Source organism: Lynx canadensis, chromosome B4, assembly GCF_007474595.2.
Source record: "Lynx canadensis isolate LIC74 chromosome B4, mLynCan4.pri.v2, whole genome shotgun sequence".
Lineage (NCBI taxonomy): Eukaryota > Metazoa > Chordata > Mammalia > Carnivora > Felidae > Lynx > Lynx canadensis.
Window position 1 is genome coordinate 76,188,407 of NC_044309.1, and position 22,829 is coordinate 76,211,235.

The following is a 22,829-nucleotide window of genomic DNA, read 5'->3' on the forward strand; positions in this document are numbered from 1 at the left end:
GAGGAGGAAGGGAGTGAATATTTGTGGAATACTGACCAGAAGATTGCTGCTGGGTTTTTGTACATTAGTTGGCTCATTGGTTTATTTATTTATTTCTATCGAAAAAAAAATTTGTTTGTTAATGTTTATTTATTTTTGAGAGAGAGACACCGAGCATGAGTGGGGGAGGGGCAGAGAGAGAGGGAGACAAAGAACCCGAAGCGGGCTCCAGGCTCTGAGCTGTCAGCAATGCACGAACAATGAGATCATGACCTGAGCCAAAGTTGGACGTTTAACCGACTGAGCCACCCAGGTGCCCCTAAAACCTCATTAAAATGATAGTAAATTCACAAACCTTCAAGGACAAAGAAAATTGGAGAAAGCACAATAGCAACAAAATGTGGGACACTGGAAAGTGGATCGCAAATGTAACCGATTGAGCTAACCGGGAGAGCTCACTCCTAAGGCATTAGGAAAAGAAAGTCAGGAAGAACCACAATTCATGCTATGGAGTCCCCCGAAATTTCAGGAATTGATGGCAAAAACGCTTCTGATACATGGCGAGTAGATGTGTCTCAAAAACAGAAGAATTATTCCTTTCAATAAATGATGCTCGAACAATTAGATATCAATAGGCAAAAAACAAAAGAAAAAAAGAATTCCAACCTAAACACCGTATACAAAAATTCATAAGGATAATAGACTTAAATGTAATGTGTAGAACTATACAATTTTCTGAAGAAAATATAGGAGAGTGTCTTTAGGACCAAGGGCTTGATGAAGAATTCTTATATATGACACCAAATGCATGAGCTATAAAAGAAGAAAATCAATGAATTGGACTTAATCAAAGCTAATTGGACTTAATCACTTTTACTTTGTGAAAAAGCTGGTTAAGAGGGTAAAAAGACAAGCTACAAATAGGGAAAAGACACTAGTAAACTACACATCTAACAAAAGATTTGTATCGGAAATATGAAAACAACTCTGTGGGTCCCTGTGTGGCTCAATCCGTTAAGCATCCAATCGGCTAAGGTCATGATCTCATAGTTCGTGGATCTGAGCCCCTCATCAGGCTCTGCACTGACAGCGAGGAGCCTGCTTCAGATCCTCTGTCTCCTTCTCTCTCTACTCGTCCCCTGCCCATGCTCTCTCTCTCAAATATAAATAAACATTAAAAAAAATAAAATATGTAAAGAACTCTTAGAATCCTATGGTAAAAAAACCCCAAACAATCTAACTAGAAAATATGTAAAAGATCTGGAAACATTTCACTGAAGAGGATATACCAGTGGCAGATAAACACATGAAAAGATGTTAAACATTACTAGCCACTAGGGAAATGCAAACTAAGACCACGATGAGATATTCATATACACGAATTAGAACAATGAGAATTAAAAAACATACTGACATGTTCAAATGCTTGAATGCAGAGAAATTTTGGATTCTCATATATTGCTGTTGAGAATGACAAATGGCATAGCCAAAATAGTTTGGCAGATTCCTTTTAAAAAACAACAAACAAAAGTACCTGACTGGCTCAGTAGGTAGAACATGCAACTCTTGATCTTGGGGTTGTCAGTTTGAGCCCCAAGTTTGGTGTAGAGATTACTTAAAAATAAAAAAAAAAACATATCTTTAAAATAAAATAAATAAAGATAAAAAACAACAAACAAAACAAACAAACAACAAAAACTCCTAAGCATACACCAACTAGAATGTTTAAAATGAAAAAGACAGGGGTGCCTGGGTGGCTCAGTCAGTTAAGCATCTGACTTCAGCTCAGGTCATGATCTCGTAGTCTGTGAGTTTGAACCCTGTGTAGGGCTCTGTGCTGACAGCTTAGAGCCTGGAGCCTGCTTTGGATTCCGTCTGTCTCTCTCTCTCTCTGTTCTTCCCCCGCTCTCTTGTTTTCTCTCTCTCTCGAAAATAAATAAACATTAAAAAATTAAAAAAATTAAATGAAAAAGATAATAATAACAAATATTGATGAGAATGTGGAGAAGTTAGAACCCTCAGACATTGCTGGTGAGAATCTAAAATGGTACATCGTATATGGAGAATAGTTAGCTGTTCCTCAAAAAGTTAGATGTAGAGTATGCTATGACCCAGAAATTACACTCCTAGTGTATATCCAAGGTAAATGAAAACACGTGTCTACACCAAAGTTTATACACGAATGTTCAGCTGCATTATTAATAGTAGCCCACAAGTAGAAACAACCCATATGTCCTTCAACTGATGAAGGGCTAAATACAATATGTTGTAATGTGGTATATTTATATTATTTGGCAATAAAAAAGATGAAGTACTAATAAAATATGGATGACCTTCGAAAATATGCTAAGTGAAAGAAGCCAGATGCAAAAGACCACATATTATATGATACCATATATATAATGTCCAGAATAGGCAAAATTCTAGAATCAGAAAATAGTTAATGGTTACTTAGGAATGGGGCAGTGATGTGTGGAAAGGAAGAGTAAGGACTGACTGTTAATGGATACAGGGTTTCTTTTAAGGGAAATATGGGACCTCACTGAACCATCTTGGGACTTTGCGTGCACATATAATTATTTCAAAATAAAAAGTTTTTTTTTTAAATAAGAGGAATTACTAGAGAATCGATGTAAGAAGCAGTTATACCCCCACTCTCATAACCACCCAATGCAGGCATCTGACTGCTTCTCACGAATCCCAGAAGAAAGCGGAAAAGGTAAAATAGAGGATCTCTGGTCTAGGGAACACCAGCCCACTGGTGGCAAGGATAACCCCATGGCAAGCTTAAGTAAACATGTATACATTGAATGTTGAAAACCTCAGATTTCCTGACCTATCACTTTCTAGATAACTGACATCCAGGATTGTACCCCTTGACTGGGAGGGTTGAAGAGGCTTCTTGGAGGAGTTCTCTAGGGAAATGGGCCAGCCAGAACACCAGCCAGTGAAGCCCATAGAGACAAGCCTCTCCACCAGCTCAGAGTTTATGATCAGCTTCCTAGTGCCCCACTCATTTTTTTTAATGGAAAATTTCATACATATGTGGAAGTAGAGAGAATGGTATAATAATCTCCATGCACCTGCTACCCAGCTCCAACAATTACTAACAGAGAGCCAATCTTCTTTCTTGCATACCTCTACCCACTGTGCCTCCACTCTAAGTCTTGAAGCAAATCCTAGAGGTCATATTTTACCTGTAAATACACAGATCTTTCTAAAGGTAAGGACTTTTTTTTTTAATACAGCCACATATTACCTACAACAATTTAATAATAATTTCTTGGGGCGCCTGGGGGGCTCAGTCGGTTAAGTGTCTGACTTTGGCTCTGGTCATGATCTCACGGTTCATGGGTTCAAGCCCCGCATCGGGCTCTGTGCTGACAGCTCAGAGCCTGGCGCCTGCTTTCGATTCTATATCTCCATCTCTCTCTGCCCTTCCCCTGCTTGACTCTATCTCTCTCTCAAAAATAAATAAACATTAAAAAAATTTTAAAAAGGAAAAGGTAATAATTTCTTACTATCAAATGTGTTTAGTAAGTGATAAGATTTTCCTGATTGTTTCATAAATATATCTATTTTTACAGTTGGTCCACACCTGGCATTTGATTGATATGTCTTTCAATCTGTAGTGACTCCCTCTTTTGTGTGCATGTTTTTGGTTTTGTTTCTTTAGCCTAACAGCTTATTTGTTGAAAAAATTAGATATATTCTCCTATAGAGTTTCCGATATTCTGAATTGTAGAAATCATTTAGTAAGTTTCTTGAACTTTGTATTCTATATGAATTGTTGGTTAGCTCTAGAGTCTTAATCAGATTCAGATTTGGTTTTGAGCAGGAAAACTACCTAGATGAGGATGTACTCTTCCTACTACATCCCATCGGGGGGACTATTCTTAAAATAGGATGGGTGACCCTGGCTCATCAGACATTCGAAGCAAGTCTCTAATATGAAAGAGTCCAAACAGCCTAGAAACAGAGGAGCAAAGACTATGCAGGGAGAAGAAAGCATAAAAAATAATGAAATATTCATATTAAATATTAACATCCTCTAAGAAATAAGAGAGATAGTGCATCCATGAAACAAGCTATAAAAAGAATCTAGGTGGTGGTTAAATGGATATTTACCATAAAATTCTTCCAACTTTTCTACATGTTTGGAAACTTTCATAATAAAATATTGGGTGAAAAGAACATTTAAAGAACAAAAAGAAGTCTTGGGAATTAAAAATATAATAGCAGAAATGAAACACTCTATAGAAAAGTTAGAAGATGACATTGAGGCAGTCTTCCAGAGAGTAGAGCAAAGAAGGCAGGAATAGAAAATAGAAGACAAAAAATAGAGTCCAGACCCAAAGGTCTGATATCCGAATAATAGGAGTTCCAGAAAGACAAAGCAGAGAGAATGGAACCATCAATCTATTAAAGAACTATCAAAGAACTAATTCAAGAAAATTTCCCAGAGCTGAAGGGCTGATCAGGTATGAAGTATAATGGATAAAGACAGTTCCCCATCATGATACAACATGGTAAATTTTGAGAACATTGAGGAAGAAGAGGAAACCCTACATGTTCTTAGGAAGATTTCATGGAAGGGTTCAAGAATCATAATAGTGGATTTCTCAACAGCAACACTGGCAGCTAGAAGGCAATGAAACAATGTTTTGAAAATTCTGAAGGAAATTTATTTCCAATCTTTCATTTGATACACAGCCAAATGATTAATCAAGTGTGAACACAAAATGATGACACTTCCAGACATGCGAGAAGCCAAAAACATGTTTTCCCATCAACTCTTCCTGAGGAAGCCGTTGGGAAAGGTTTTCCACCAAAATGAGGTAAGAACCAAGAAATCCATAGAGTCTAGAATGCATGTTTCTAATAGAGGAGAGTGGTGAAGGGTATTCCCCGGAATGGGGAGGCCCAAGGATTCCTGTATAACAGCTGAACAACAGATATTCGGAGCAACCAGTGCAGGTTAGAGAAGTCAGAAGATTTGGAAAGATAATAAGGTGTCAACAAGATAAAACTGATAGAACATCTAAAATATTTGGACATATTGAGAGGATATTTACCCACGTAAGTAGTAAAGATAAGTTATTAATAAGGACATAGGAAATTAAGCAAATGGACAATTAGCCACAATAACCGATTAACCTCCAGAAAAGCAAAACATTGTGCAAGAAAGGAAACCGTATACTACATAGTTCAGCGTCAACAGGGTTTGTAGTCTTAATAAGGTAAACGTTGAATATTGATTAATTCACAATTATTGACAACCAGATCAAAAGGAGCCAGGGAGTGGGTGGAAGAGAATGTGTGTGTGTGTGTGTGTGTGTGTGTGTGTTTGTGTGTGTGTGTGTGTTTGTGTCTGCGCACACATTCATGCCCTTGATTTCCATCTCTCTCCCAGTTTGTTTTTCCCTCTGACTGCCATTTTATTTTCTTCTTCTAATGTATTTCCCATGCTTTCAATAATGCACACATATTAATTTTATAGTCAGAAAAGAAACCCCCCCCAACACAGCTTATTACGAAGAAAAGGTTAGGAATGATGTCTCCAAGCATCCTCATTTCCCCTTCTGAATTCACTACAGACTTAGCATCTGTAAATTTTTCTAAATGTTATTTGAACCTACTTACATTTTCAGCATGTACCACTGCCTGGGCATAATGAGTTTCATAAGGTCACCCTACTATGCAAAGTATCCTTCCATAGAATCATAGAATCCTACCCTTTCCATTTACATCTTTCAAACCCAAGGGATTCCCTACATTCAAGAATTTTGTAAGGCATGTTGACGATAATGTGGCTGAGGCAAGGTCTGTGAAGGGAACAGTGGGGTGGAGGCCTGGAATGTTCTGGGGTTAGCGGAGGCAGAGGAGCTGGTGAAGAAACCTAGAAGAGAAGATGAAGAACCCCACGCTTTCCCTTACTAAGGACATGAAGGGAAGACAGATCTGTCAGGCTCCCTGGTATCTACAGGATGAAGTCCAAAGGGCTTCTGAAACATGAATATGCACGTGACTCACCTGAACCTCTTGTTAAAATGCAGATCCTGATTCAGGAGTTCTGGGGTCTGGACTTCTGACAGGCTCCCAAGTAATGCCAAGGCTGCTGGCCCACGGAGCGGCCTTGAGTGGCAAAGATGATCCACAAGGTCCTCTAAACACTGGCCTGTTTCTCCAGCTTCATCTCCTCCGCCCACTCCCCTCCCCATTCTAACATCTCTATTCCAGCCACGCTGAACCACTAATAGTCCCTGAATAGGCTGGGTGGGAGCTCCATGTCCTTGCACATGCTGTTCCCTATTCCTGGCATCTACCCCCCCGTACCCCGGCAATTCCTACTTTTCTGAGACCCAGCTCATGTGTGTCCTCTTTTGTGGGACAGCACCACACGCTCTTCTTCAGAAAGAGTATTTCCCTCCCTCTACCTACATGAGTCTGTTACTGCCTTTATCATACAACATTGCAATTTTTTTCAGTTACTCGGAACTTACTGAAGGAAGTGACCATGTCCTGTCTTTGCATCCCCAACTGCATGGTGCTGGCAGCTAAATAAATGCCACCTACCTGAATGAATGCTTGGTTTATAAAGAAGGAATAGGTTCTCAACAATGTACAGTTGTACCAAGAGGACGAACAAAGTAAGACTCGGGAAAGGATACTTCATGCACCAAGTAGGTGATACTTTGTCACTGTCACACTGCCAATTTCCTTTCCATCTGCCTTCCCTTCCTCCTTTCCTTCTTTCCTATCATTCTTCCCTCTTTGTTGTCTATTTATTCTTTGAATTTTTCTTTATAGTATAAATGTATTTTTTTTGAGAGAGAGGGTGCAAGTGAATGAGGGACAGAGAGAGAGGGAGAGAGAGAGAGAATCCCACAAAGGGGAAAGAGGGAGAGAGAGAGGGGGAGAGAGAGCAATTGGGTCGTGCTTACTCAAAGCAGGGCTTGAACTCACAAACTGTGAGATCATGACTTGAGCCGAAGTCCGACACATAACCGACTTAGCCACGTAGGCACCCCTATAGTATATTTTATTATCTGAGTTATGTAATTTTTCAATACAGAAAAATTGGTAAATCTAGATAAGCCACCAGAAAAGACCCGAAGTCTTATTCATCACCTGGAGATGACCACAATGAACATTTTAACGTATATCCACCTAGATTTTTTTCTTCTTCGTAAGCATACATAAAATATATGTGTGTATCTGTATATTTGATCAATATTAAGCAAATTAATGTTTTATGTATTACCCACTGAGCTTCAATGGAGCTATAGTCTCTTTTGGAGATAACACCGAAAGCCTACATTTCAGAACATTTTAAAAAATTTTAGATCTCTTTTGTATTAAAATTAAACATTTTAATTCCAGTATAGTTAACAGTGTTATACCAGTACCAGGTATATGGTATAGTGATTCATCAATTCTATATATTACTCAGGGCTCATTGTGTTAAGTGTGCTCTTTATCACTTGTTCATTGCAGAACATTTGTAAGGAATACAAGCTAGTTAGTTTGTGGAATATCCCTTGATTGGTTTTGTCTAGCGTTTCCTCGTGTATCAGATTCAGGCTTTGAGTTTTTTGGTAGAAATTACATAAGTAGAATGCGTCCTTGATAATACATCATGCTAGAAGAGGCACACAATGTCAGTTATTGGGCCCTTCAAACACACACACACACACACACACACACACACACACACCAGGCCCTTGTTCAAGCTGTATCTTTTGTCTGAAAGGCCCTCTTTTCTCTTGCCTGCTTGAATAAAATGGACTCATCCTTTAAGATCCAGCTCAAAGTTCTCCAAGAAGACTTTTCTAACTCTTCATCTAACTATGCTAGCGTGGCACCTACCACATTACAGTCACTTTCCTGTCACCTCCATACCACTATGCTGAGTTCCCTGAGGACAGACTCTCTGTCTTAAGGTGGTAGACATGTGCCGTTTTGGGCCGATTGGCATTCAACATTCTCTGGGAGCCACACTCTGATTATCCTTTGGGGAAATATCCCTCATAGTCCCCATCCCCATCAGTGAGTGCAGCTCAGGGATGAATATATGTTCCGGGGCCGGTCACTCAGTACATTCCATCCCAGTGCCATAGGGACTGGTCCAGTGAAGAGCTTCTGAACCAAGGAGGTCCCGTCGGGCTCAACCAGGGCTTCTGCCACAGCTGCTGGCCAGGGAACTCACAGAACTCACACAAGAGCACTTCCATCACATTCCATTGGTCAAAGAACTGTGGTCATTGTTTTAAACTGCTCTGTTCTACCCTCTGGCCTCATGTCCCTCCCGAGGCCTCCCAAAGTTTCTTCCCACTACAACATCAGGCTTAGGTTTGAGGTCCAGAATCACATCTAAATCAAATCTATGCGCATGTGAAGCTCCTCACATTTGGTTCCTTAGGTAAGGGTGTTCTTAATCTGAACTAAAGACAAGTTATTTACCCCCACCCACCTACACACACACACAACGTACAGGAGCTGGACAGGCGTAGGACAACTATAATAGAGGCTCTGGCTCAAAAGGGAGAAAGGTGAGGTCCACCGCAGACATTGGTTATAGCAATTCTGAACTCCAGCTGGCTACCTGTTACCAGTTCCTTGACTAGGGCCCAGTATTGCTCCTTGGCAATGATCACCTGTGGCTCTTAACTCTACCCTCTGGCCTCCTGGTTTTGCCTTTGGAGTCACTTTCTTTTCTATAGGAAATAGCCCATATTACAGCTGAGTAGTTTTCTCAGCCTGCTTCCTGCCCTTAGAAGTCCAAGAGTCCAAAGGCCGCTTTTCACTTTGTATTATTTCTCTCCTTTGCAGGCTGAGCTGGTGGTGCTTCAACCAATACAAGTCTTATACATTCTGTCTTTTTGCTATGAATCTCACTGGAGTTCACTTCATCAGACAACTTGCACTCATAAGTCTCTCTGAGACAAGGCCCCCCCTGTCTTGGGCCCCCAGTGAGGCTGCCGAGGGAGTCTCTTCAAGATCTTTATTTATTTTTTTTTTCAACGTTTATTTATTTTTGGGACAGAGAGAGACAGAGCATGAACAGGGGAGGGGCAGAGAGAGAGGGAGACACAGAATCGGAAACAGGCTCCAGGCTCTGAGCCATCAGCCCAGAGCCTGACACGGGGCTCGAACTCCCAGACCGCGAGATCGTGACCTGGCTGAAGTCGGACGCTTAACCGACTGCGCCACCCAGGCGCCCCTCTTCAAGATCTTTAGAAGCAGAGCGGCTGTGCGACGAATGCCTTGAAGACTCTAGGAGTACTTCTGTCTGTTTGAAAGATTCCATGGAGGCACCGTTTTAGATCTTTCTGAGGGCTTTTTTAAAAAAATTAAATGTATTTATTTCAAGAGAGGGAGTGTATATGTGAGCAGGGGGTGGGGGCAGAGAGATAGGGAGAGAGGATCTCAAGCAGCTCCATGCCCAGTGCAGAGCCCAAGGCGGGGCTCAATCCCTTGGCCATGAAACGGTGACCTGAGCTGAAATCAAGACTCAAATGCTTGACCCACGGAGCCACCGAGGCGCCCCGCTGAGGGTTTAAGAGGACCTTACAATCATACTTCCGGCCTCGTCTTCTCCAGGAGACTGTGTTTTCCTGACAGTGTCCTGGGTTTGATCTTTGCCATGGGGCCCTTTATTATTTTGAGAATTCTTAGCTAGCTCGAAAGACTGTCATGGCCTTTTTATACCTCCTCCAAATTCTGCTCAAAAACAGAACAATTTCTTCTTTAGCTTTCCTCTCACTATCTGTTTCTTATGATACGAAGCCAAAATAAGACAGTTGACGCTTTCAACGCTCCGCCTGGAAATCTTTCTAGCTAGCGACATCAGTTTGTCAGGTATTTTTCTATTTTTCAAGTTAGTGCAGCTAAAAGTCTTGCGGAAGTTTCTACCATGACACAAGGGTCTTTGTTCCTCCAGCTTCCAAGTACATTTTTCTCAACTTTCCCTTGAACTTTCACCTGCAGTCTCCTTCTCCTTGAAGCCCGTCTAGCCTTCCCAACAGACTCATTGAGGTCTGGCCGGTGTCTCCTATTACCTGGAATGCCCAAGAAATGGCAGATGTTTTAAGTTTTCCTATGGCAGCGTCTCCCTTCCAGCAACCAAACTATGTTGCTGCAGAGCAAACTACTTTGAACTTAGTGGCATTAACTATTATGCTCGTGGTTTATGTGGATTAGGAATTGGGATGAGGCATACAGGGGATGGTTTGTCTATGCTCCGTGATGTCTTGGGCCTCAGCTTGGAAAACTCAAATGGCTAGGGGCTGAAATAGCCAAAGTTAGGGGATCTACTTCCAAAATGGCTTCTTCCCTCAAATGGCTGCCACTTGATGGGCATGGCTGGAAGACTGGACCAGCTGGGTCTCTGGGCTAGAGCATCTAGCCTCCTTAGCATGGAGAAAAAGGAGCTAATAAAGAGGCATAGAGCTCTGGAGGGACAGGATAAGGCTCACTTCTTTTGGCAAAGTTTTCCCAGAAAAGAAACCAGAGATCTTGGAGAAGGTTTGGGGTTAGTAGGCTGGGCAGAAAGGATCTTTGTGTGTATGAGTGTCTGTATGTAGGTAGGTGTTTGTGTGTGTGTGTGTGTGTGTGTGTATGTAATCAGCAAGAGGACAAACATAAGTTTGCTGGGAGTAGCCAGGCTTGAGTGAGAGCAGATGACATATGTGAAGTGAACCAGGTCAGCTCAGCTCTGTCATTTCTCCAGCCTAACTTAGGAGCCTGGGAATGTGAATGAAGAGCCTTGGTGTGAGGACCACACCCAGGGGGTGTGGGTGACGGATGTGCTTGAAGGCCACCGCTTGAGACAGTAGTTGCCAGAAGGGAGCAGATGGTATAGTGGATTGTATAGTGATATCCAAGCAGAGATGTCCAAGTTCTAACACCCCGGTATCTGGGAAAGTGACCTTTTTCAGAAATAGGGTCTTTGTAGCCGTAATTCAAGACCTTGAGAAGAGATCATCATCCTGAACGTAGGGTGGGCCCTAAATCCAGGACAGGTAGCTTTATAAGAGAAAGGAGAGGGAGATTCAAGACGCAGACACACAGGAGCAAAGGTCATGTGAAGACAAAGGTGGAGATGGGAGGGCAGCCACAAGCCAAGGAAATGATTGCTAGGAGTCGCCTGAAGCTAGAAGAGAGGCATGCAATGTGTTCTCCCCCAGAGCCTCCAAAAGGAACCAACCCTACTGATCCCTTGATTTCAGGCTTCTAGCCTCCACAACTGTGTGAGGATAACTCACTTCTGTTGTTTTCAGCGACCAGTTTGTGGTCATCTGTTACTGCAGCCCTAGGAAACGAAGGAAGAAGAATGAGTGGGCCGAAGACAGACCCAGTGGGGCTGAAGGGCTGGCTGGAAGCTGGAAGAGCTGAGGGAGCCCGTGTTGCCGACCCCGCCTATGTAGCCGGCCCTCCCTCCCTTTCTACCAGTCTGCAAGGCTCAGCCTTTCATACACTCTAGACCCTGACTCAGAACCCCACTCCCCTCACTGTTCCACATCTCAGCACCTGCTTCCCTGCCAGGGATGCTGTAAAGAGCGTTTCCTTGGGACCATCAGCTGAGTAGTCAGGAGCTGTCGTCTACGTCTTCTGTTCTGCAACACTGTTTTCTCCCTCTCCTATCTTTGTTGTCTATGGAAGTGCTTAGTACACAGCGAGTGCTTAATACGTGTTGTTCATTCTCTCTTCAGGGTCCCCTCAATGTTGCCCTGCTCGTTTCCCTGCTAGAGCTGAATTTATACCAAAACCTTGTCACAGAGGAGGAGACTGTCTCCCACTGCTTCAGTGTGGTGTGTCCCCCTCCCACACGGCACCCTCGGCCCCAAGTTCCCTGAAGGAACTCGGCAGTGTAATCTCCACCCCACGTGCCTTCTGGTCCCACTCGCAGTCACTAACTCGTGTATAAACTTGGACAAATCACTGCACCTTCTGCTCCTTAGTTTCCTCCTCAGTAAAACCAACGGGTTGGCGCAGATTCATTCATCCCTCTGTTCATCCAAAAGGCATTATTGAGACTATTGGCCATAAGTCCTGTGGATTCAAGGGTGAACAAGACACAGTTCATGCCTTCAAGGAGCTCAAGTGTCATAGAAGGAGATAGAAAGAGCGATTAAAATGTAACCAGGGTGGTACAGGGCAGGGGGGCTCCTAGGAGGGGTGAGTGAGGGTACCTGGGGGAAGGACTGAGAAAGGCTCCACAGGAGGGGTGACTCTTAAAGCTACTGCTCCTGGGGATCCTTCCAGCTACAACATAGGCCCTCCTTCTAGAGGAACAGATTTTGGGTCAAAATAAGGAAGCATCTTCTAACAGAACGATGCACAAAGGCTTCCCTGGAAGGTTCCCTATCTGGAGGCACCTCTGGTAGGGCTGTGACGGGTCCAGGGATCCCAAGAGCCTCTGCAAAGGGTATATACGGACAGGAAGATCAGTGTTTCTTTTTCCACATCAAGATAAATGTGGAGATTTAATTCACACTTAGCTATGCTGGGAGAAACAGCTCTGGTGTGAACTTTTCACATTGAATCTGAGTTAAACCTCACACACAGACTCCCCGGCCATCTGAGGCGACAAGCAAAAGGCAGGCCGAGGAAATGGTTCAGGTGTCATAATTTTATTCTTATCTCCTGTCAGTCACGGACCAGGAAGGTGAGGCCAGGGAAGGGAACAGGCGCGGACCCTGGGAAACTTGGAGGAGCTGAGGCCAAAAGGACTGTGTCTGGCGGTATGTCTGCCCTCAGTCACTTGGGAGAAAGCTCTGGCTGCCGGGTGGTGCAGGGTGGTTTCCAGCAGACAGGTGAACAGTGTCCCAGAGGTGTGACGATGCTTGGACTAAAGGGATGAGTCGGAGGCCGAAGAGGAGAGAGGTCTGAGAAGAGCCGAGAGTGAAAACCAAATCCTGCCTGAAACAGGCCACACACAGCCCTTATGCTTCTTCCCTGCAGAACCAGACCCTGCTTTTCCTCAGGCGGCCACCGAGGGGCAGCAAAGGGCTTGTGTGAAATCCAGCCCCCCCCCCCCCCTCCCACCGGGCGAGCTGATAGCTCCTGGACTTGTCCCCAGGAGGCTGAGGGAGCAAGAGGCAGAGCCTTTTAACATACGGGTATCTGTTGGATCTTGACTCCCCTGAGATTCCTGGGCTTCCACGGGCAACACAGGAGCCACACATGCACCTGGGAATTGGGGCAGGAGTCCGGGGAATTCCCTGTGCCTCCCAGGCGCCCAGCTACAATCCCAGGAGAAGATCTCTTGATCTGTCTTCCTCCAACTTCATCACAGATGGTCAGATTCCTGGCTGCCTCCAGCTCTGTAAAATCCAACTACCCCTTCCTGGGCCCAGCCCCACCCCTGCCAAAAATGTATGGGGCCAGCGGTCTCTCCTCTCTGCAGCTTGTGGCACCTGGTCAGCTCAGGTTTCTCCTAATCCCACATTCCTGTAACACCTTCCCCCACCCCCTTCCTCCTTCCAAGGCCCATCCAGGTGTTCTTGGGGCTCTTTCTGGCCTTGATGCAGCGGGACGAGGGCACCGAGCCCTGACTCTGCTGCCAGCTCACTGTGTCCCGGATCCCTCCCAGGACCCGGAGCGGGAGACTGGACAGCACACGCTGCTTTGAGAATGCCAAGTTGCCCAGTCGTGTTGTTTGCTGCTGAGGGCTTACCTCCTCCTCCAAGCTTTTGGAGCCCAGCCTTGGATAAGCTTCTCAATCCTATTTCTGCAAAAACTGTCCCAGGAAGAGGAGGACTTGGACAGGAGGATTCTGGGAAACATGACCAAGGCCCAGGCTGAGAATAGCAGCCAAGGAGTGGGGGAGTGGTGCCTCTGGAGCTAGGACCAGAGCTCAGGAGAGGAAGTGAAGAAAGGTAGCAACTGCATAAGGAAGTCAGTGCAAGTAAGTGTTCTGGCACCTCTCTGGCCATGGTCTTCCATCTTGCTGATACGAAACTAATCACAGCTTAATACCATGAGCCCATCGGCAGTGAGGCCGTGAATCAGAAACCAGATTCCAGTTTCCCATCTTGTGCCCAGAAGGTGGCAACTACAAAGTACAAAATTTGGTGGTGGTAGTGGGGGGAGGGGGAGGCCAGGGGTGGCACTGAGGCCAACAAATCTCCAGAGCTGTCAAGGCCTGACTGCCCAGTCTCATTCCAGCCCCAACCTTGTCTGTCAGCTGTATGACCTTGGACTCGTTACCAGTCCCCGCAATCGCCTCAGCTTTTCCCTCTGCAGTCGGTATATGCAGGCTACTCCCTTTATAGGATTGTTTTCACGGACTGACTTAGACCAGCACAGAGTAGGCATCCCAGCCATGCTCCCAGTTGCCTTTGTCTCATCCACCAACACCACCATCTGTTCTTGGTTCCCTCTGTCCTCAAATACCCAAGGTGGAACAAAATTTCAAATGCTTCTGCAGTGTGTTTTGGAAGCTGGCAACAGGAAGGGCGGAGAGGGAAGAGTCAAAACAGACAGGTAACATACCTAGTCACTCCCTCCAAGAGCAAACAGAGCCCCCAGCACAGGGGAGAGAGGCGAGCCCTGGAGGGAGAGGCCAAGGGAAGGTGCAGGTATCTGAGCCTCCCTGACTCCACCCAGTAACTTTCCACTGGCCCAGAGTCGGCTGCTGGGTGCCGGCTACACACTTCCCCCAGGTGTGGCCCCCTGGTCTCCTCCCCAGCAGGGCCTGCAGGGGGCCGGGTGGCTGACGCACACCCTGCCGGAGATCTCAGCCGCCTGGAGGCTGATAAGGAGACCCGACTTCATCACATGGGACCAGCTGGAGGGACTGGCCATGGCTGTTAGCATCAGCTGAACAGCTTCCAGATTGGAGAGATGAGGAGATAAGGAATGGAGCGGGCTTAGGACTCCGGGCTGAATGGCCGGAGAAGCCAGGGGGAGGGACATGGGGGCACTGCCAGCTGAGGCCTCAGGAGGCCTGGCAGCAGATGGGGGAGAGTTTAGGAAATAAGAAGCGCACAAAGGCCGTGGGGCAAGGCAGGATTCCCTCCCACGGAGGCTTGTTCAGCAGCTAGAATAACCCTCCCTCTCCAGGAACATCCGATCCTCTAGGGCCCAAGCACTCCACTCAGCCTCAGGCGTGGGGTCGGGGGCAGGCCAGGGGATCAAGAGAAGAGGATGTGGGAATATGGGTCTCAGTCCTGCCAACCTCAAACACCCCCAGGGAGATGAAGGTCTGGGTGAATGGGTGCTACTACAGAGCCCGCGCCTCTCGGCAGGCTGCCGACTCCCACCTCCCTTACAGCCCCAGGACAGGTAGGTCCCCACTTAGGAGCAGAGCCCCCTGTCCCCACCTCCTGCCCCAACAGTGCTCCATCATGGCCCAGGAAACTAAACCAAGGCAACTGCAGATGGCGCTGGTATCCTGTCCCTCTCCCATTGCTCTTGGCCCCAGGGCTCAAGTGCCGAGAACAAGCTGCTAGTCCCAAAGCTCAGAGAGGACTGGCAGTCTGGGACAACCATTTGGTCCCCCCACATCCCCCCACCCTGCAGAGCAGCCTCGCCTCGTTGCCCAGCTGTCCTCCCATCCCCTTCCTTACAAGGGTCAGTGCCTGATCTGGAAGGAAAGAAGGGAGGAGTGGATTGGACACAGGACAGTGTGCCCCAAGGTCACACAGCTGTGGCAGTCTTAGGAGGAACTCTGGTGGGGTGCAGGCCTCAGTCAGGCTTCCTGGGGTCCCTTTCCCACATCTGGAATCCTGCCGGGCTCCTCCCACTCGTTCTGTGGGTCCTCAAACCCAGGGGAGCCTCCAGCCTTGACTGTCCACTTTGGGAGATGTAACTGGGGGGAAGGGGCAGCACAGGGGATGGTGTGACCTCAGTTCCACAGGGCCCCTGGTGGTTGGGTACAAGCTGTAGAGGGTGAGGGTGTGAGTGTCGGGCTGAGGGGAGGCCACAGGATGGGCTGGCAGCTAGTTTTATATCTGGGCTTGCAGGAGCACAGGGAGGGTCAGAGGACCAGCAAGGGGACATTCTTTGAAGGAAGGAAGGAAGGAAGGGCTCCTCATTCCCGGTTGGTGCCAAAAAGCTGCAGGAAGAAGGTGAAGATGTAGATGATGTCTAGGTAAATGTTGAGGGCTCCAAAAATATACTCCTCAGGGCTCAGTGAGTGGCGTCGGTTACCCATCAGCAACTGGGTGTCAAATGCCAGGAACTGAGGGAAGGGGGAAAAGAGAGAAGTCAGAAAGTCCATCACTCTGACACTGACCAAGGGGGCCCAGTGTCCCCACCCAGGCCCTCTCCGATTTTGTTACCATCATATACGGTTTGGCCACTCAGTGACCCTCCTGAAACAGCCCGAATCTGGAACTTTCCCAACACCTTCCATCTCTAATTAACACCTGTTTCCCAAGCACCTACTATGTGCCAAGCACAGGGAAATAGTAAAGAACAAGACAGACAAGATCCCCGACCTCATAGAGCTTAGAGTCTGGAGGGGAACTAGTTATTAGTATGAGTGTAACCAAAGAGAAATGCGAAGTGCCACAGGGGGGTGGCCGGTAAAGAGGAACCCGACCCGTGTGAGTTTGACAGTGAGCTTGGGAAGGCTTCCTGGAGGAGGGGACCTTCAAGCTGAGGCCTAGTCTTCTCACCATTGCTTCAGAGCCCTGCCCTTAGAAGATGAGTGAATGCTTCATGTAACAGTGAGGAGAAAACAGGTACTTCTTCTGTGTTTTGCAGAAATTAGCCCACTTAGTCCTAATAACGTTCCTTGAGTAGGGATTATTCCCAGAGGAAATCGAGGCCCAAAGGTATTAAGTTCTCGCCTGAGGTTACACAGCTGGGAAGTAGCAAAGCGAGGATTTGAACCTGAGCAGGCCGGCACCAGGGCCCCCACGCTTAGCCATTCTGTTCCACTGTTCATGGGCAGCACCAGGGGTTAATGTGTCTCCTGCCAGGAAACACTTTCTCCCCAGGGCACCTTCTTGGCCTCATGGACCAGGAACAGTTATTCCCTTAGAGGCAGCTCCTCTCTGCTACCCTGCTGCCCCCTTACCAGACCTTCCTACTGTCGACACTGATTCTTACTCCTCCCACTTAGCTATTCTCTGGGGTCCAAGAACAGGAAGCAGAACAGCCGCTAGAAATGGCATATGACACTTCCCAGGCATGGTGTAGTTTTCTGGGAGAATGAAGCCAAAAAGTTCCACTAGCAACCCAAAGGTTATGAGCCACTGGTCGACCTGGGATTGGGATTCTTAAAATGCATTCACATTCTTGTTAACCGGGCTGTGCCCGGCTCTTCCGTAACTTGTGTGTGGAAGACCTGTGTTCCTTGGGTCCTCTGGAACGTTCATTAGGCAATAAATACGTGTAGGGCAAGAGTTGGTGCAAGCGATTTGCTGGCAGAGACAACACCATGTCTGCCTTCCGGGCTCACCGCTTAGTGGGGAACACTTCCAGACGATTGCAGTAAAACTCAGAGGGCACCTGGGGTGGCTCAGTCAGTTGAGCGTCAGACTCTTGATTTCAGCACAGGTCATAATCTCATGGCTTGTGGGATCGAGCCCCGCATCCGTCTCTGTGCTGTCAGTACAGAGATGCTCTCTCTCTCTCTCTCTCTGCTCCCCCCCTTACTCTCTCTCTCTCAAACTAAATTCATAAACATTAAAAAAAAAAAAAAGAAACCTTGGTAAATTCCATTATTAGGGCTGCTTGAGCAGGAGGAAGGTAGCCCAGGAGAAGTGACATTTTGCCTGGGCCTCGAAGGATGAGTAGGTGTTTGCTACACAGAGAAGGCATGGGGAGGCGCGGGCCATGGTATGAAAAGTGAGGAATTCGGTGTGGCAGAAGCAGTGGGGCAAAGGGACAGAGAGAAAGGGACTAGAGCTCAAGGGCCAGAGGCTCCAATACGGAACAGCTCCAGCATGGGGGGACATCAAGGCATGACCCCCTCAAAGGTGGGGACGGGGGGTGATTATGAGCACGGGCTTGGAAGTCTGCCCGACCTGGACTGCAGCCTCAACTCTGCTCCTCACCAGCTCTGGGACCCTGGGCAAGGCAGCCTCCCTGAGCCCAGGTCTGTAAAAGGGAGTTGAGTGTGCTTGCCTCCTGAGGCCGTGAGAATAAGATAATGCACACCAAGTGGCTGGCATGGTGCCTGACACGTGGTACGAACTTAATGGACGTGAGCTATTAATGTGGCTTTATAGTTGTTACATGCAGAAGGAGGGGTGCCCCCTTGAGAACATGTGTATGCTGCTGCTGAGAGCCAGGTGTCTCCAACAGCTCATCCAGGAGGTGGAAATGTTACTAGGGGACGCTACGCAGCCTTAACAGAAGGAACGCAGAGAGCCACAGCCAGGGCTGAGGGGGGTTGTGCCAGGCACGTCAGGCTCCCTGAGCTCAGCAGCGTTGAGGGAACGGTGCATGAGACTGCAGGACTGGAGTCGGACCGCTCGGGTTTGAGTGCCGGTTCCACCCCTCAGTAACCATCACCCACTTGACCTCAGTGTCCTCCTCTACCAAGTGGGACAGTAATAATGACCACACTATGGCATGGTTTTGAGGGTAAGTAGATGTATGCGGCCTCAATGTTTATTGTTCTTTCGTATCCTGTCACTTCATTCTACTCGGCTCCTTCTGAATAGGATTCGGATTCTCACATAAATTTGCCCTCTAAAGAGAGAACGCACAAGGAGAGGGACCGACTTGAATGCTACAGGCTGCTTAGCAGTCATGCTGCCAGCATAAGTTAATAAATTGCTGATCTGGCTTATCAATCAGTGGCTTGCTTGGTTGATTTCTCAGAGCCTGGTCACCCCTGGGTGAGCTAATGAAATTGACTCTCTCAACCTAGAAGGCTCGGACCCAACCAGGTCTGGGGGTGGCTCCTCCATGGAGCACCCACCCAGGAGGCCTCCTACAGCAGCCAGCAGGCTTTGCTCTTGGAAGGAAGAGGAATGAAGTGATTTCCGCCCCTGCCCTTGGCCTATAGCCACGGATGCTTATCTACGTGGTGCTCTCTGGGATAGCCTGCCCCAGATTCCAATACCATTGCACCTGTCGCTGCAACCTCATGCCTGCAGGTCAGCTGCAGGCTTTCCCTCATTTAGTCCCACCAATATTTATTGAGCACCTACTATGTTCCAAGGAGCTTGCCTTCAGAGAATTGACAGTCTAATGAAAGCAAATTATCAGAGATTACATTATGAGCTTGCATTCATTACAGGGGCAAGTAGCCCGATAATCTTGGGTGTTGGTAAGCATCGTTAACTAACGTTTTGGTTGGGAGTGGATATCTTGGTAATAGTTGACATCTGGCAGCTAAGATCTCAGCTGGTTTGACCGCTGACATCTGAAAGGACACGGGTACTTCCTAGAGTTGGTGGCCAGCTGAACACAAGAGGAGGAGCATGTGGGAGGAGGAGCATGGGTTAGGGGCAAGAGGCAGGAGTGGGTCTAGGAGGCTATTAATTTACATCTGAGTTGCCCTTTCACACACTAATCCTTTATCTCATTTCTGTCACCCAATATGCCCTGGGAGGTGGGAATTACTATCACTATTTTACATACAAGGAAAGGAGTCTCAGAGCCAGTGAGTGGCTTGCTGATGGTCATTTTTCTTCCGTGCCGGGGGACATCAAGGCATGACCCCCTCAAAGGTGGAGAGATGGAGATGGGGGCGATTATGAGCACGGGCTTGGAAGTCCGCCTGACCTGGATTGCAGCCTCAACTCCGCTCCTCACTAGCTCTGGGACGCTGGGCGAGGTAGTGACCATCTGTCTCCTACTCTGATAGAGAAGCAGGCAGAGTGGGCTTGCAGGGGGAGGGGGCATGCACAGAGGGCAGAGGAGCCAAAGGCAAACTTTCCTGGCTCACCCTGTTGGCTGGGCCCCCTGGCCACACACTTGGCCTGACCCTTCTGTGTCCAGGACCTGGGCTTATGTCTCTTGTCCTCCCAGAGGTGAGGCTGGGGGAGCCACGCCATGGAGAGGCCAGCTCAGAGCCAGCAACAAACAGGCACCGGATGCAAAATGCTGGCCTTACAATGTGTTGAGTCAGCATAAAAAAATAGCTCGTGGACCATGTCCATCCTACAGAAATGCCAGCATGAGTGTGCAAAACAGCACGCCCAAGGCCATTTACAGCAGCGCTGGTTCTAACAGTGAAATACTGGAAACCCTAAACTCTCAACTAGGAAATGGTTAAATAAACTACGGGTAGCAGCACCAAGGCAGAAACATCTCTGATATACGCTATTATTAGAAAAGAACAAGCTGCACAAAAATCTGCCTCATACGATCCCCTTTCTGTAATAACAACAACAAAAAACTCACAAAACTATATGTCATACAAGCCTATATAGCAAATACCTATAAAATGCATGTAGAAAGGTCCAGAAGGAGACAACTGATCGCAGCACTTACCACTGGGCAAGGCAGCGAAGGACAAGCAAATAGCATTTGCTTTATCTGCATACTGTAAGATTTTAAAAACTGAAATATGTGAACACATGTCTTCATATTTTATTTAATTAAAAGTTTTATTTTTATTTCGTTTTCTATTTTTAGAGAAAGAGAAAGCATGAGCAGGGGAAGAGGGGCAGAAGGAGAGAGAGAGTTTCAAGCAGGCTCCCTGCTCAGCATGGGAGCCCGACACAGGGCTCGATCCCACAATCCTGGGATCATGACCTGAGCCGAAATCAGGAGTCGGACGCTCAAACTACTGAGCCACCCAGGCACCCCTAATAAGAAATTTTTAAAAGAGAGATTAAAGTAACATACAAAAAAGTTGCTGAACCTTCTGAGGAATCTGGGGCACAAAGAGTGTGAGGGACTTGCCCACCTCACACAGCCAAGAGGACAGCTCAGATCTTCTGACCTCAAATCCCGTTCTCCTTCCAGCATGTGACATTGCTCTGGGATCCGGGGTGTGTGTGTGTGTGTGTGTGTGTGTGTGTGTGTAGAAGGCTGGAAGAGGTGGAAAGAGAAGCACAGAGCTCAAGGCTAGCTGAGGCTTCCTGGGGGGCTACAGGGAGCACTGGGCCCATCTGGCCCTGCCACCACTTTCTGGGCTAGAGGGTGAGCCTGGGCTTCGAGGATTCTGTGGGAAGAGGCTGCCAGCCTCAAGCCCTGTGCCTTTAAAGGCTGGGATACAGGACAGGGTAAGGGAGTAGGGGAGCAGAGGAGAGGCACTGAGTGGAGACCTGGGTCCATTTGTGGCCTGGTACCAACAGAAGTTATTTCTCTTGTCTTCACTGACCTGAGTGTCAAAAGTTTAAATGGTGCAGACAACGTCTGCACGAAGCTTACATCTTCGGGAGCACCTCTAGGCAGCCACTGAAGGAACAGGGTCTGGCAGGTGTGTGAGCCAGAAGGCCTGCCCCAGGATAAAAGGGGAGCAGCGTATGGAAGTATGTGGAAAAGCCCATGTGTGGTCCTCTGAGGTAGGGCATGAGTGTAATACGGTGCTTAAGAACATGGACTGGGGAGGGGCACGTGGGTGGCTCAGTCGGTTAAGCATCCAACTTCGGCTCAGGTCATGATCTCACGGTTTGTGGGTTCGAGCCCCACGTCGGGCTCTGTGCTGACAGCTCAGAGCCTGGAGCCTGCTTCAGATTCTGTGTCTCCCTCTCTTTCTGCCCCTCCCCTGCTCACGCTCTGTCTCTCTCTTTCTCAAAAATAAATAAACATTAAAAAAAATTAAAAACAAAAAAAAAAGAACATGGACTGGGGAGGCATGCCTGGGTGGCTTGGTTGGTTAAGCATCCGACTTCAGCTCAGGTCATGATCTCATAGTCTGGGGGTTCAAGCCCCTTGTCGGGCTCCGTTCTGACAACTCAGAGCCCGGAGCCTGCGTCGGATTCTGTGTCTCCCTCTTTCTCTGCCCCTCCCCCACTCATTCTCCCTCTCTCTCTCTCTCAAAAATAAATAAACATTAAAAAAAAAAGAACATAGATAGTCACACAGACCTGGGTTCAAATCTTGCAACTGACTACCACTAACAGGCAATATCATCGATTACTAATGATGCACCAGTCACTTTGTTAAGTGCTTTGCATATGTCAATTCACTTTCAAGTTACAACAACCTACATGGTGGGTACTATCATTACCTGCATTTTAGAGATAAGGAAACGGAAGCACAGGGAGGTTATATGATTTTATCAGTTCACACAGCTAGAATACGGCAGAGCATGGATTTGAACCCAAGTACTCTGCTCCAAAATTTGGTGCTCTGAGTTACAAGGTTAACATTTACGATAAGGGTAAAAGTTACCATGGTAGTTGAGAAACTATCAAGTTCCAAGTGCCAGGCTGTTTTCTTTTTTCCTTTCATGTATTATCTTATTTAATTACGGCCACGACTTTGTGGAATAGTTCATATTAGGCCCATTTTAAAGACGAAGCAGGTGAGGCACAGAGGAGTCAAGTAACCTGCCCAAGGTCACAGTGGTAAGAGGATGAGCTAGATCTTGAAAGTCATTTGGGTGGGGGTGCATGTGGCCACCTGGAGGGCTCCCCTGGCCCTTCTCATAGCACCTCTTCCTGGTTCTGCTCTGCATCTGAGAGCAGTGACTCCTGCCCTCCCTGCCCCAGCATGCCAGTTAGACACTCCTCTGCCCAGCTCCTTACAGGGACTCTGAACCGTCCCTCCCTCAGTCCCCCACCCCTGGTGGTGGAGGGGGTGGAGCTGGGAGGAGGACTCCTTTCACTGTCTCCAGGTCAAGGTATTGGTTTGAAGGGCTTGGTTTGGGCAGGGCATGGGTTCCTGAGGAGGACTGCCTCAGGAAGTGAAACCGAGGTGGGTCCTGGGAGGGGGACACCTAGTGCACTTTCCCCCTGAAGGAGCAATTACCCGTCAATCCATGC

At 47.3% G+C, this 22,829-nt stretch overlaps 1 protein-coding gene across 1 annotated transcript in view; it reads right to left on the reverse strand.

The window, feature by feature from the left end:
* Positions 1-12,593: 12,593 nt before the first annotated feature.
* Positions 12,594-22,829, reverse strand: part of FAIM2 (Fas apoptotic inhibitory molecule 2) — a 34,182-nt gene continuing 23,946 nt past the window's right edge. The window contains exon 12 of the mRNA XM_030322555.1: positions 12,594-16,168. Coding sequence (XP_030178415.1) covers positions 16,019-16,168 — 150 coding nt within the window. The 3' untranslated portion in view covers positions 12,594-16,018. The remainder of the gene's footprint in view (positions 16,169-22,829) is intronic.